Source organism: Balaenoptera ricei, chromosome 10 (assembly GCF_028023285.1).
Source record: "Balaenoptera ricei isolate mBalRic1 chromosome 10, mBalRic1.hap2, whole genome shotgun sequence".
Lineage (NCBI taxonomy): Eukaryota > Metazoa > Chordata > Mammalia > Artiodactyla > Balaenopteridae > Balaenoptera > Balaenoptera ricei.
This window is the reverse complement of record NC_082648.1, coordinates 47,009,191-47,023,427: the sequence shown is the minus strand read 5'-3', so window position 1 is coordinate 47,023,427 and position 14,237 is coordinate 47,009,191. Positions and strand designations below refer to the sequence as shown.

Genomic DNA, 14,237 nt, shown 5'->3' with positions numbered 1-14,237 from the left:
TCTATCTCATTAGAAATGTGTGCGTGTGGGGTTCTCTGACTTAAGCTCTCCTCTCTTTTGTGTTGGCTTTCTATTACAACTGGAAAAAACTAAGGCTTTCAAATTTCCACCCAGAAATGAAGGTGACACTCTGAAGTCCAAAATTTAGGATATTGGAGGAGAATGCCTTTCCTGGGCAGTGTTAGGTCTTTGCTGTGGCTTCCTAGAACCCTAAGGTCGGGTTCTTTTAAGACGTACAGCATGGTTTCCCTGTTAACGCGTAAAAGGGAGTTGGGGAAACTGACAAACTACAGGTCCCAGGACATCTTAAAATCTGTAGCTACTAATAAAGAATCTGTGTGGTGCCGCAGTGCTTCCTGGGAGATGTAGTTTTCTGGGTATTGAAACCAGGGCTTCTCACTGGCTAGCAGCACACCTTTCTTTTTGAAGGTCCGAGCCCACCTAGATTGGCACGCGCGAGCCTGACCGCCTCCATGCACCACGTCAGGCTCTGACTCTGCTTCAAGCCACTCCTATTCTTCGGCTGACACCCCCCGCCCCGGTGGTCACGTGGAGCTGCTCGCCACGCAAGTTTGGGTCCTGCGATCCACCGGGGTCCTTGCCGCCTGGGAGACGCTCCTACGCTGCCTGTTCGCGCGAGAGTTTGGAGGGGCGGGTTTGGGGTCGGTCTCTAGTGTGGGACTCGTACCGTAGCGCATCTGAGACCTGCTTAGGCGTCCACTTAAACGGCTCGAGGAGCTGGCTCAGGCAGTCGCCGGGGCACCCCGTGTCTGGAAAGCGCAGGAGCGCTCTGGAGAAGCCTGGCCAGCTCCGCTTCCCCGCAGCCAGGTGCTAGGGTCGGGAGCTAAAGTGAGAGTCCGGCTGTCTTCCAGCGCCTGGGCCACGGCGGCGGCCCTGGGAGCAGAGGTGGGACGGATGCGAGTGGCACTGAGGGTCGGGGTTGCACTGGATCGAAGGCAGTGGTGGGGTCTTTAGAAAGGGGGCTGGCCCGCACGGGGAATAGCTTATAGGCTGGAGGTGGGGATGCAGCAGTCTTCGGTGCTGGGTCCAAATAGGCCCTAGTTATTGAGTGCTCCTCTCGCCAGCCAGCCACCTCGCTACCTCCTGGCCAGAATCAGCTTCGCTCCTTGCCAGAAGCTCCTCTGTGCCTGTCGTCCTTGCTTAACCCTAGGCACCAACCCATGGCTGCCACATAGCCCTGTGAATCCTAGGCAGCGGACGCTTAAGTACCAACATCTAAGGCCTCACCTGTCGACGTAGTGTCTGGGGCTAAGCCCCAAGTTCCGAGCTCAGCGCTCTCACCCACCGCCCCGGAGCCTCCGGGGCCTCGAGCGCCGGAACAGAGGAACCACTTTGTGTCCGGGCCATTTCCTGGAAAGTACAGCCAGATCACACTAAGGCCTTTGTAGGCCTTGGGATGAAGGATTGGGCGGGGGTGGGGAGTGGGGGGGGGCGAGGTACAGGGGAGAATGGAGCTGGCTCCTCACACCTATGCTTTATTCCAATCCAAACCCAGGTGGAGCAACCCCATTGCGCTAAAGATGAAGGGCTGGGGTTTGCTGGCCCTGCTTCTGGGGGCCCTGCTGGGAGCTGTCTGGGCCCGGAGGAGCCAGGATCTACACTGTGGAGGTAAAGGCACAAAAGAAGAAATGGGAGGAAGAGTGGGTGGGGAAGATAGAGCCTTGGAGGGCATGGGATCCAAGGCCTGGGAGAAGGATGAGTGGAAGTCCCTGGGTTGATTCCTTTCTCTTCCCACCCCCTGCCCCTCCTTGCACCAGCTTGCAGGGCTCTGGTGGATGAACTAGAGTGGGAAATTGCCCAGGTGGATCCCAAGAAGACCATTCAGATGGGCTCTTTCCGAATCAATCCAGATGGCAGCCAGTCAGTGGTGGAGGTAACTAACTGTTCCCCCAAATAAAATAGCTCACTCTAACTAATTAAGAAGGACCTTAGTTTAATAGAAATGTAGAAAACGTTGACCCACATAGGTATCTAAAAGATTGGGCTGTCTTATTTGGAAGAGGCTGGAGGCTTATACCCTATGCATTTGCTTCCTTGGCTCCAAACCCTAATATTTATTTCTGTTATAGAAGTTGTTAGCAGACAGGGAACCTTGATCAGCCCCCTTCTCCACATCCTTAATCCACGTGACTTGTGTTTTCACTATGGCAGTATGGTATACAAACAAACATTCATTCGAAAAAAATAGGTCTTATCCTTACATTTAGGAAATTTATTTCAGATGAAAACATAACACAGACAGAAAGCTGTACCCAGTGGGCATTTGGGAGATGTTAAGGTTATGATGCTTGTGAAATGCTTTAATAGTTGTTATCTTCAAAGCCCATACTGCCTCTCTAATGCTCTCCTCCTATTAAGGGCAGGTATTAACCTAATTTTAATACAAAAAAGAAAATCATTACCTTACAGACATAAGAATTAAAAGAATTCAAAGGAAGAGAACACATAGTTGACTAAGGTTAATCAAAGAGGTTGTTTATCTATAATTTGGAGCTAATGACACCTATTTTATTTTTTAGGCGTGTATAATGAGGTAAATAAGAGCACATATTTGAAAGGACTTTGGAACTACACAAATCATACTGTTTTTAAATTAGGGAAGGCTTTTTAGAATAGATTGGTTGAGCTAGATTTGGAAGGAAAAGTAAGGATATAAATTACTAATGTACAGAGGTAGAAAAATGTGACCCAAGGCTGAGGACATTTCTAGGTGCCTTATGCTCGCTCAGAGGCCCACCTCACAGAGCTGCTAGAGGAGGTATGCGACCGGATGAAGGAGTATGGGGAACAGATTGACCCTTCCACCCACCGCAAGAACTACGTACGTGTAGTGGGCCGGAATGGAGAATCCAATGAACTGGACCAACAGGGGATCCGAATTGATTCAGACATCAGTGGCACCCTCAAGTTCGCGGTGAGCTATGGGAGTGGGTAACTGGGTCTTGGAAACTAGGGGAATTATTGGAGAGCCCAAGTGGAAAGTTGGATTAATGTCCTTGTCCTCCTCTCTGGAGGTGGAGACCAGAGGCTTCCCTTGCTGTCTTCTCTCACTCCTTTATCCCTTGGGTTGACAGTGTGAGAGCATTGTGGAGGAATACGAGGATGAACTCATTGAATTCTTTTCCCGAGAGGCTGACAATGTTAAAGACAAACTTTGTAGTAAGCGAACAGGTAAGCTATTCCCACTTTACCTCCTGTCCTCACATCCCTGTGGAACCTGGCACATTCTCTAGTGTGTGTCCCACCCCCGCTCCTCCAACACCCCCCTAATACCCCCTCCTCCAACCTCTGATGTTAGCTCAAGAGTTGGCTTCCATTACTTATGGCTTAGGGACTTGGGTTGTTCCTCTCCATTCTTTTCCTGTCGGCTTTCAGAATTTGTGGCTCCCTCACCTGAGTGAGATACTGGTGAGAGGATGGTGGGAATGTTTTGTCATTTAAAAGCATATGTTCGGGGGACTTCCCTGGCGGTCCAGTGGTTAAGACTTCATCTTCCAGTGCAGGGGGTGCGGGTTCGATCCCTGGTCAGGGAGCGAAGATTCCCACATGCCTCAAGGCCAAAGAACCAAAACATGAAACAGAAACAATATTGTAACAAATTCAATAAAGACTTTAAAAAAATGGTCCACATCAAAAAATCTTGGAGAAAAAAAAGAAAAAAAAAGCATATGCTCTGAAAAATGGTGGTCGGTGTGTGTGTGTTTGTTTGGGGATATTTTCTTGATAGTGGCATATATCAGTATGAGAGTGGCATTTTCTTTGAAACTGTCATGTGCTATTTGCAGATCTATGTGACCATGCCCTGCACATATCGCACGATGAGCTATGAACCACTGGAGCGGCCCAGACTGACAAGCTTGATGGATCACCCCCCAGGAGGGGAGAGGGTGGCAATGCCTTTTATATTATGTTTTTACTGAAATGAACTGAAAAAATACGAAACCAAAGTATGAACCGTGTTGTCTTTTCATGCCCAGAATTGGCCCTTAAATTAGGCTTGAAAATAGGAGATTCCAGACAGGAAAGAAAAGGCAAGGGAAGGAAGAGCTTTGGGAATGGTATAGCGCTAAGGTAGGAGGAGCCTGAAGCTTTCTTTCTTTTGTTATCTGAGATTCCTGCTGGACTCACAAACTAGATAAGCATTTATTCAGTGCTTATTCAATATGATGTGTTTAGAGTCTAATTATAGTGAGAAGAGGAACCTCTATGAATAAGCTAGGGAACATGAATAAGTGTATGATAGTATAGGATTCTAGAAATTACTTGTATTCATACTGATGAAACATAAAGTAAGATAGAGCTCAGTCCTGAAGGAAATGGATTTTTCTACCCTCCCTACCCTTCCAGATGGAGGGATCAGCAAGAGCATACAGGAAGGGGCAAATGGATGTGATCAGCTCAGCTGAAAAGTAAGGGCTTATCAGATAGGGAGAAATGAGGTAAGGAATGTTATTTAAGGAAAGGCCTTGCTTGCTGGCCTAAGCTTTCAGATTTGATGCCAAAGCAACAGTAAAGTATACCTTTATCATTTCCATCACTAGCCATTGTCAATGTGGACCATAAGTGTGTCCCCATTTTCTGTGTGTAGAGATTCTGTGCAGGGGCATAGGGATGAAAATATAAAGGATACCTTCTTTGAGGAGATTCTTAAACACCCTGATCCTGAGGTGTGGCTGTCTCAGGGTTTGGAATGGAACATTTGTCCTGGGAATGCCTCAGGGAGAGAACACCTGTTATTCAGTTTTATTACATTTCAAAGACTTTAAGCACTTTAGAATCTAAAGGCCCTTGGAAGTCATCTAGTTCACCTTTGCAGATGAAGTAACTGATTTTACAGATAAAGAAACCGAGGCCCAGAGAAACCACAGGTCCTCAAGTCCTGTATATAGTGGCAAAACTGGATCTATAAGCTAATGTTCCCAAGTGTCAATCTGATCTAATATAGCTGTGAAGTAGCTTCCGTTTTATGTCTTTTTTTCCTCTTAATACCTTGCCCTAAGCCTGGCACACGGAATGAATGTGTTCAACAAAGCTTTCTTGTACCACAAATCCCTATGAAATCTAACAATTAACTAGCTCACAGCAAGCACCCTGATATTAGTTGACAACTCAATTCAGGGTCTAGTGCTAATTCCTTCGTCTCTTGTCAGTCATAAGAAATGCTGTATCCTGTCAAATCAGTTTTCCAGACCAGCTGTTACTAAGCTTTATTTCTTCTGTGATGCACGTGAATGATGTTCACATGCTTCATTCCCCTATGAGTATACCCAGGATTCTGTCTATTGCTGCTTGGCGTCTGTAAGTTCTTACTCTTCCACCAGAAAGCTTATCAGAAATGTAAGTGAGAGTACCCTTATAGGGAACTTGAAACTGTTGTAATTTACAAAAAAGCAAGCTATTTGCAAGTTTTAATAAATAAAACAAATTTAATGTTAATCAGTAACAAGTTACTTGTGCCTCACTAGTTTGTCAAGGTACAGCCGTTAAGAATTCTCCAGCCCAAGAGTCTTTGCCACTGGGACACAGGCATGTGTCTTACATAGGGAAGAGTGGACGTTATCATCCTTGACTTGATCCTCAGGAGGATATACTTTGCATATCTCTTAATTCATATCACAGGTTAGCACAAGGAGTCCATGAATTTATCTGAACCTTTCTGGAGGCTACTAAAATTATTCTAGCCTAGTATTTAGTAGAGTATATACTCAACCTTGCATATCTGGTTACACCTTAAATTTTAGATACCTCGTAAATGAGTTTATCAGAAAAATGTTAGCTTTTAAAGAAATATTCCCAAAGACAGTGTGACAGTGTTTTTTGTTTTTTTGTGTTTTTTTTTTGCCACACCACGAGGCTTATGGGATCTTAGTTCCCCAACCAACCCCGGGCCCTTGGCAGTGAAAGCGCAGAGTCCTAACCACTGGACCGCCAGGGAATTCCCAAAGACAGTGTTAAATGAGATCCAGGTGTGACTAGGAAAATGTATTATGTGAAAATCTAGTCCTTAAAAATAAGTTTTAGAGGATTTTTTTTTGCTGTGGAAAGGACTCCGAGCAGGAACAAGATTCCTTTAAATACAGGACAGAGATGAATAGCAAGGGAAAAAGAACTAGTATATGTTAAATACTCATATAACAAGTGCATACACACACTTATTTAATCTTCACAGCTCTAACAAATACTAGATGTTACTCCCATTGGCAGAGGAAGAAACCAAGCTCAAAGAGGGGTGGGGGAGCCAAGGCTTCAGCCCTAGCAATCTTCTTATCCCTAGGCCGATGGAGTCTCCGTGTAGTCCCCAGTGGCTCTGTAAAGTACTACTTTTGTTTGAAAACTACCTTCAAGTTTGAACACATGCCCTCTGAGTCTAATAATCTACACTGAAAAAGCACTATATCCTCTTTTCAGCCATTTTCCCAGCCTGATTATTCCTTGTAAGAAGCCCATTCTATCCCCCTGGTCTTTTTAGGTGCTAAATGTTTGTCTCTCCTTACCTGTATTCTGGGAAGGTCGTCATTTATCATGTATTTCAGGTATCTTTTTTTTTTTTTTTTTTGGCTGCACCCCACGGCTTGCGGGATCTTAGTTCCCAGATCAAGGATCGAACACATGCCCCCTGCATTGGAAGCGAGGAGTCCTAACCACTGGACCACCAGGGAATTCCCTATAGTTCCTTATCTTTTAAAATATCTTGAGGACTTCCCTGGTGGCGCAGTGGTTGAGAATCTGCCTGCCAGTGCAGGGGACGCGGGTTCGAGCCCTGGTCTGGGAAGATCCCACATGCCGCGGAGCGGCTAGGCCCGTGAGCCACAATTACTGAGCCTGCGCATCTGGAGCCTGTGCTCCGCAACAAGCGAGGCCACGATAATGAGAGGCCCGCGCACCGCGATGAAGAGTGGCCCCCACTTGCCACAACTAGAGAAAGCCCTCGCACAGAAACGAAGACCCAACACAGCCATAAATAAATATAAATAAATAAATAAATAACCCCCCCAAAAAAAGTCTCCCATTTAAAATATCTTTAAATATAGCAACACACTGAGCTAATGTGCCCAAGAAACTGTTAACAATGACTCAAAGTCCCCTTCCTGAGTTGCAGCTGATAATTTACAGTCAGCACCATATAAACAATACAGCTTAGTAGTTAAAATACAGCTTCTGGAGTGAGGCCAACCTAGGTCTGAATTCTAGCAATGCCAATTACAAGCTATGGTCCTGAGTAGGATACTTTATCTAAACCTTGGTTTCCTCCTCTGTAAAGCTACTACTATTACCTACATCCCTTAGAGTTGTGAGGATTAATTAAGGTAATGCATGTACCACATTTAGATAGTTTCTGGAAATAGGAAGTATTCAATAAATTTTAGCTGCTACCCATTAAAAAAAGGAGTTTGGTTTACTGATATGAGTTTAAGTTCCATCTGCATTCTCCCACTTATCCTTGGCCACCAGGGGGCACCATTGCCTCTGTCCATTTTAAAGAGGTCATTCCAAAGGTCAAGATGACCTCGATGCTCAGCCTTCTCTCCCTTGTCCCCTCCAGTTCTCAGGCACTTAGTTGTATTTGGACCTAGAGTTCGCTTGGCTCCTTTATTCATCCTAATCCTTCTCCCTTAACTTTCTTCCCACCTCCCCAGGTCCCAACCATGTTCAGAGAAAGGCTCTAAGCCAGCTCCTGGGAGATACCATTTAGTCCCTTTGAGTCCTGGGCTTTCCCATTGGCCTTATAGCAGTGGATGTCAGGACTGAACAACTTCAAAATAAGTCCATAAAGTCCTCATGACACTAGGCTCCAGAACACTGTGAGCATTATTGTTCCCCACCCTTCCTCCAATCACTAAAGCTCCAAAATAGGTTACCCTTAAGGCCACTCCATAATTATCCCTTTGGTAGCCTCACCCTGAGAATGCCTCCTGCCACTTGGGGCACTGGAGCTCAGTCCTCTGGCCTGCGGGCTAGTCTCTGTGGATAATTAACCAGAGAGAAGAAACCAGGTCAGACTATTCTAGGGTTAGGAGGAAATCCTCTGTGAGATGCTAAATTGGGAGCAAATATTGATCAGTGGAGCTTTGAAGTCACCGAGGAGATAGCTGAGGTCAGTGCTCCCCTGGGGCACTGCTTGGCTTCTCTTTATGAAGTTCTTTCCTAAGATCTACCCATCTGATCCCCAAGCCAGAGAAGCATTGGTTGGTAGGTGTAAAGCTGAGTATAAGGAAACCTGGGAAGAGAAAATGGCATTTTTCTTTCTCTTTTTCCAGGTCCAAGCTATAAACTAGGTTCTTTATAAATAGGATCTATCTAAACCTGGCTTAGATGGTACTGAGACCTTTGAACTTTGTTACTTATATGTGAGGAGGTAAAAGGGCTGTCCACTTGGGCCTTGGGTCATTCCTCTCTGCCCTTGGGTTAATGACAATGATATCTTAGGAAGGTAGAAAGGTCCTAAGTTCTTGTCTACCCAAAAGAATGAGTCAAGAATGATGTAGAAGATCACTTCAGTGCCATGGTTCATTTAATGGTCTCTGGGGAGCAGAGGATAAGAGTGTATAGAAGATAGCCAAGCAGGTATAAAGGTTCAGAGGCCCTATGGGAGTGACGGGAGTGATGTGACAAAAAGGGAGGTGATTTTGGATGAGGGGTTGGTCTGCAGCTCCTGATCTTTTGGCTAGATGTGGGGTGGACTGTTTGTGTGGGGCTATGTGACTGGAGTGGCAGTGAGACTAATACCCAGGACGCAGAGGCTCTGGACTGCGCTGGAAAGCTTCATATTAAGGGGGCGTTTGTAAGACGGGTTTCCTTGCATTAGTCACAGAACTGACAGCTGGCAAAAACCACTGGATAGTCAGGCTCCTGCCTTTGCTTTCCTTCTCCACATTCTGGGTCTGTTGGTATCTATAATACCATGGCTCACCTCAAATGATTTCCACCAAGTAGCTAAGTCTGGCATCATAGCCTGTGTCCACATGATGTCACCTCTATGGCCATTAAGTCGTTGACCAAAGACGTTGTTCAAGAAAGCACACCAAGGGATTAGGATCAGTTGCCGTGATAGTGTAGTAAGGGGTTGGCTTCCGAGGACCTTCAAAGGTCGAAGTCCTTGGGGCTTTTTCTCTAATAGCCACCTCACAATTAACCCCAAAGGTGTTAAGGATAAGGGGAAAAGCCTAAGTTAACTGAGTTCTCAGGCACATACTTAACCACCTACACGCTTCCCCCCGCCCATCCACCGTTAATTAGCTTATCCCGGACGGTCCAATCCCCCCAGCCACAACTGCTGTCAACGGCTTAGGGCCCGCCCCCCATGCACACTGAGCCAATGGCTGAGCCCGGGGCGAATCCCTTGAGAGGGTGCGGGAGCGGGTTCCGGGCGGTAGGCGGGGCCTCACTGAGGACCCCGGGCTGGGCGCCGCCGCCGGCTCGTTTACCCTTTCCCTCAGCTGCCTCCTTTCAACCTTGTTCCCCTCGTCGGCGCGGCCTCTGGTGCAGCGGCGGCGGCGGCTCCCGTTCCTACCGCAGTTCTCTTCCCTCCTTCCCTCCCCGCCAGATCCCCGAGTTCGCCCGCCATGGCTTTACTCACTGCGGCCGCCCGGCTCTTCGGAGCTAAGGTGAGCAACTAGGAGAGAGCGCGCCGTCCCAGGGTGGGGCTGAGGCGACTGCAGGCCCTCTAGCGCCGGGGTCTCCCTCCCCTACCCAGTCGCACCCCAGCGCATCTTAAAGGGGCCCTGCGCTTGGCTGGCCGCCAGCCCTGCGTGGCGCTCACAGGGTCATGTGCTTCGCTGGCCTCCCGGCCCCTGGGGGTGAGTTGAGCTCTGCACGCCCCGGCCTGCGGTCTTGGGCCGGTGGGGAGGCCGGACCCAGCTGTCACCCTGCTTGTCTGGGGTGGAAGAGGCGGGGATGCTTGGCCTTGGAAAAAGAAGGAGTGGAGAACATAGGTGTTATGTTCCGTTGGAGTTAGGGAAAGAGCCTGTTTGGAGGAAGGGGCGGGATAAGAGAAGTGGCAGGGGTGAGCAGGTGTGCTCACTCTACCCCTGGGCCAGAGCTGGAGCCTTGGCTAATTTCGGCTTCTGCTTTGTAGAGGGGGCCTTGTCAGTTTCTGAACTGCCTGCTTCCATTTCTCCAACCCAGTTATTTAAGCCTTTAGTGACCAAGCATAGCAGTTCCTGCTAGAGGAATGCGACTCGGGTCCTCTTTGTCCTTGGGACTCTTGCACTTACTCTTTATATAGGAGGAGCTTGGGTGCGGTGGAGCGCTTGTGTGAAATCTTCTGCATGATTATCACATATGATTGGAGAAAGAACCAGAAAGGTTTTTCCCCCAAAACTGCAGGCTGATAAGTGAAGATATTGGGCAGGAAATAGTAATTCCAAGGTTACATGACCGGTCCTACTACTTGCTCACTCAGGTTTTGCTGTTGCTCTTAAGTCTGCTCTACCCAGGAGAGATTCCTCTTATTCTTTGGGGCCCCTTACTTGACTTTTGTTGCCGTTGGAATCAGGAATATTGTTGCAGGTAATTGTGCTTTCAATTTCATATTGCCAAAATTACTTTTGTCTCTGGGCAACTTGGCTCTTTAAACAGAGAAACTGGTGTGCTGAGGGAGTCCCAGCCTTCTAATCCAAGCAGGGACAGTCCCACAGGTGACCTTGACTGCTGCAAAGAACTTATACTTTCTCTTCTGCAGACAGATTAAAGTTGCCAGCACCTGAGGGGAGGAAGGGAAACCTTACAATTGTTTTGGCTTGCATGGTTGGTGATAAGGTGAAGCATGTAGGATTTACAGGTTCTTCCAGGTACTCAGCGGCAAGGTGGAGGCTGATCATTTGGGAGATACTTGTCTTACTTGACGGTAGTTTCTTCCGCTGCCAGGGAACAGGGTAAGGAAGCCTCTTGGGAAATGAAGCAAGTTCTAGATAGTGTTTTGGCAGAATAGGGGACACTATAATTAGCTCATTCCAGAGCTGCTAACCCAGACCAGGTAATCTAACCCTACAGTTTGAAAAAGCCTTTAGAATTTACATTCGAATTTATTTTGCCTCTTAAACCTCTGAGGAAACTCAGAAAGCTTTTAGGTTGACAGGGCTACCTAACTGTAGTGATCATTACTGTTTTGTTTACTTTCCTGTTAGAGACGGACCTGAGGATCCCAAAAACCTGTATATTGGAAGCCATTAGAAGGCTTTCGACCCTTAAAACTAACAAAGCCCAACAGACTGAGGAGTAGAAACTTTCTGAGATCTAAGCAGTTACAGCTAGGATACCAAGAAGCCTTTCAGTTTGTCAGCATTGCTAGCACCTGCCTGAGCTTTCCAGATTAGCCTGCAGTTTAATGGTACTCAATTTTACTTCTGCTATTAAGGTAGGCTTTAGAAGGCAAAAATAGTCTTCTAGCCTGCTACTGTGATTCTCAAGGTCAGGTGTAGTTCACTTTTCTGAGAAATTTTTTTAACCTTGCTAAGAGACACAAATACTAGTCATTGTTCTGTTGTTCCACCCTACCCACTGTCAGGTAATTTAATGAACACCTGAGTTGGAGAGACCACCTCATTCAGAGCCTTGAGATTATTTTGACTTCTTGTTTACCTGAATGAATTTCTACTAAGCAGTGGCTTTAGTATTAGCTGTGGATGCCTTAGCTTTGTGCTGTAAATACTGTCTTTTCATAGGTGATCTGGGTTGGGAATTAGAGTAGGGCCACCAATTAACTTTTGGATTCTTCATGCCAAAGTGACTTAACCAACCCTAGTTGCTTCTTGTATCATTGAGAATTGCTTCTCCAAGCTAGGATGTTTGATAACTTTGCGTAAATCAATCCAGAAGTGTTTCTAGATTATTTCTAGACTTTCTCAAGACTCTTAATACCCGTGATTCCTCTACAGCAGACGTACACCACTGCACATCTCTCCTATAAATCCTAGTCTGAAGTTGGGCTCTACAAAACTGAGTGAGTTTTGTCCTGTGAAATGTTAGTTAGGCTTAAAGCCCCAAACTTTTAAGGGCAAGCACTCAAATCTCTTTGCCTTCATTTTGATTATCAGCCTACCCAAAGTAATGGCAATTCCTTGACGCTTACTAGATGGACCAAAGATGAAAAATGGAGAATAAATCCTCATCATGTGCTAATGGTGGTATGATTGCATTTGTTCTTCCTAGTGGTCTTTAGATTGGTAGCAGGTGAATGCATGGGTGTGGGGAGGCATTGAGGTGAGCCGTGGTGAAGTGGATAATCAGAGAAGGGAAGGCTGGCATTCCTAGTTCTTAGAGTCCAAGTGGGCAGAAGGCAGGAAACCAGACTTGGTGGATCTCCCTAAAGCCACAGAGTAATTCCTTCTGCCCTCTTTTCAGTGCCCTATGTGATAGAGTTGAATAGGATTTGAGTGAAATTAAAAACAGTAGTGAGGCAGCTTTAGCAATGGCTCTTAGGATCTGACTGTCTTTCAGTTCTCCCTCAACTTGCCTAAATTCCTATATTTCTTTTAACATGTTACCATTTTTTAAAAATTAATTTTATTTATTGATTTTTGGCTGCATTGGGTCTTCGTTGCTGCGCGCAGGCTTTCTCTAGTTGCGGCAGGAGGGGGCTACTCTTTGTTGTGGTGCGCGGGCTTCTCATTGCAGAGGCTTCTCTTGTTGCAGAGCATGGCCTCTAGGTATGCGGGCTTCAGTAGTTGCGGCACGCCGGCTGAGTTGCTCCGCAACATGTGGGATCTTCCCAGACCAGGGCTCGAACCCGTGTCCCCTGCATTGGCAGGCGGATTCTTAACCACTGCGCCCCAGGGAAGTCCTTAACATGTTATCATTTAAAAAGCTCCGGACTTCCCTGGTGGCGCGGTGGTTAAGAATCTGCCTGCCAATGCAGGGGACACGGGTTCGAGCCCTGGTCCGGGAAGATCCCACATGCCGCAGAGCAACTAAGCCCGTGCGCCACAACTACTGAAGCCCGCGTGCCTAGAGGCTGTGCTCTGCAACAAGAGAAGCCACCACAATGGGAAGCTTGTGCACCGCAACGAAGAATATCCCCCGCTTGCAGCAACTACAGAAAGCCCACACGCAGCAACGAAGACCCAACGCAACCATAAATAAATAAATAAATTCATGGGGAAAAAAATCAGTTTTAAAAAAAATAAAAAATAAATAAAAAATAAAAAGCTCCGTAAGTAAGTTCACAGTGGGCGTCATCACCTGAGGTGCTTCTTCACATTGCACATTCATGAATCCTACCTTCAGATTCTGATTCAGCAAAGGTGGGATGGATCTGGTAACTTGTATTTTTTCAAGTGTCTCACTTGACTGCTTGGTGATCCCCTCCTGTTGGGCCAGTAAAGCCACCAACTGTGTTTAATGTATATATGAAGCTTTGAGTGTTTTGGCTTTTTTTTTTTTTAGTGATTATTTTTAAATGACTTCAGAAGTAACTATTCTAAGAAATAGTCTGATTTAGACTATTTCTCTGGGTTTGTCTTCCTAGGCCTTTTTTTCAAATGCCTTAGGAAAAGTTTCTTGTAAATCCCTGAAACAAAGCATTGTAAGAACTAGTAGAAGTGAGGGAACAGTTTCTAGTTCCTGAAAAAGTAGTACAGTGACAGATCCTATATACTTTATTTAGTAGTGTACGCTTAGTGTGCACATAATAAGTAGATGTTCAGCAACTATTTGTTAAAGAACAGTAAGAATTTCTCTGAAAGGAAAATTAAGACTCGATTCTTTTCTGAGTCTGAATTGGTGTCCTTTCCAGTCTTCTTCACTGAATAATCAGCGAACCTTTAGCGAAGGGTCTGTTAGACAATGAGAGTTCGGCAGAATTATTAAGGAAACTCTCCTGAGTATGAAGGGCATCACAGTACGAAATCTGAAGGTTGCTCAGGCTATTAAGTGGCCTGACCAAGTAGTGCAGGCAGACTTCCAGTATCACCATTGTGAAACACAGATGTTAGATGGCTTTAGTTCTCTGACCTGGTTCTGGGGAGAGAGGAGCCTTTGTCCTATGTGTGTTCTTTTTCACTTAATGCAAGTTGTTTCTTCTGCATTGGAAGCCTTTACAGCACAAGATTTTTCCTACAGTTATTAGTGAATTATATTTGCTTCATCAACTAAGCCAGTTCTGCTGGCTTGGCAAGCTCTGATCTTTTGTTGATGAAGGACAAGGCTCTAATAAAATCAGGAGCATCTCTCACAAGTTTTTTTTAAATTAATTTTTAAATTGAGGTATAGTTGATTTA

At 46.1% G+C, this 14,237-nt stretch overlaps 2 protein-coding genes across 2 annotated transcripts in view; both read left to right on the top strand.

The window, feature by feature from the left end:
* Positions 1–419: 419 nt before the first annotated feature.
* On the top strand, positions 420–3,971 carry CNPY2 (canopy FGF signaling regulator 2). Its single transcript, XM_059936187.1, has 6 exons — positions 420–906; positions 1,517–1,629; positions 1,779–1,894; positions 2,732–2,935; positions 3,096–3,192; positions 3,807–3,971. Exons 2-6 carry the CDS (start codon positions 1,542–1,544, stop codon positions 3,848–3,850), a joined length of 549 nt encoding a protein of 182 aa, XP_059792170.1. The 5' UTR covers positions 420–906; positions 1,517–1,541; the 3' UTR covers positions 3,851–3,971.
* A 5,436-nt stretch (positions 3,972–9,407) lies between these two features.
* Positions 9,408–14,237, top strand: part of CS (citrate synthase) — a 28,123-nt gene continuing 23,293 nt past the window's right edge. Inside the window, exon 1 of the mRNA XM_059936180.1 lies at positions 9,408–9,626. Coding sequence (XP_059792163.1) covers positions 9,585–9,626 — 42 coding nt within the window. The 5' untranslated portion in view covers positions 9,408–9,584. The remainder of the gene's footprint in view (positions 9,627–14,237) is intronic.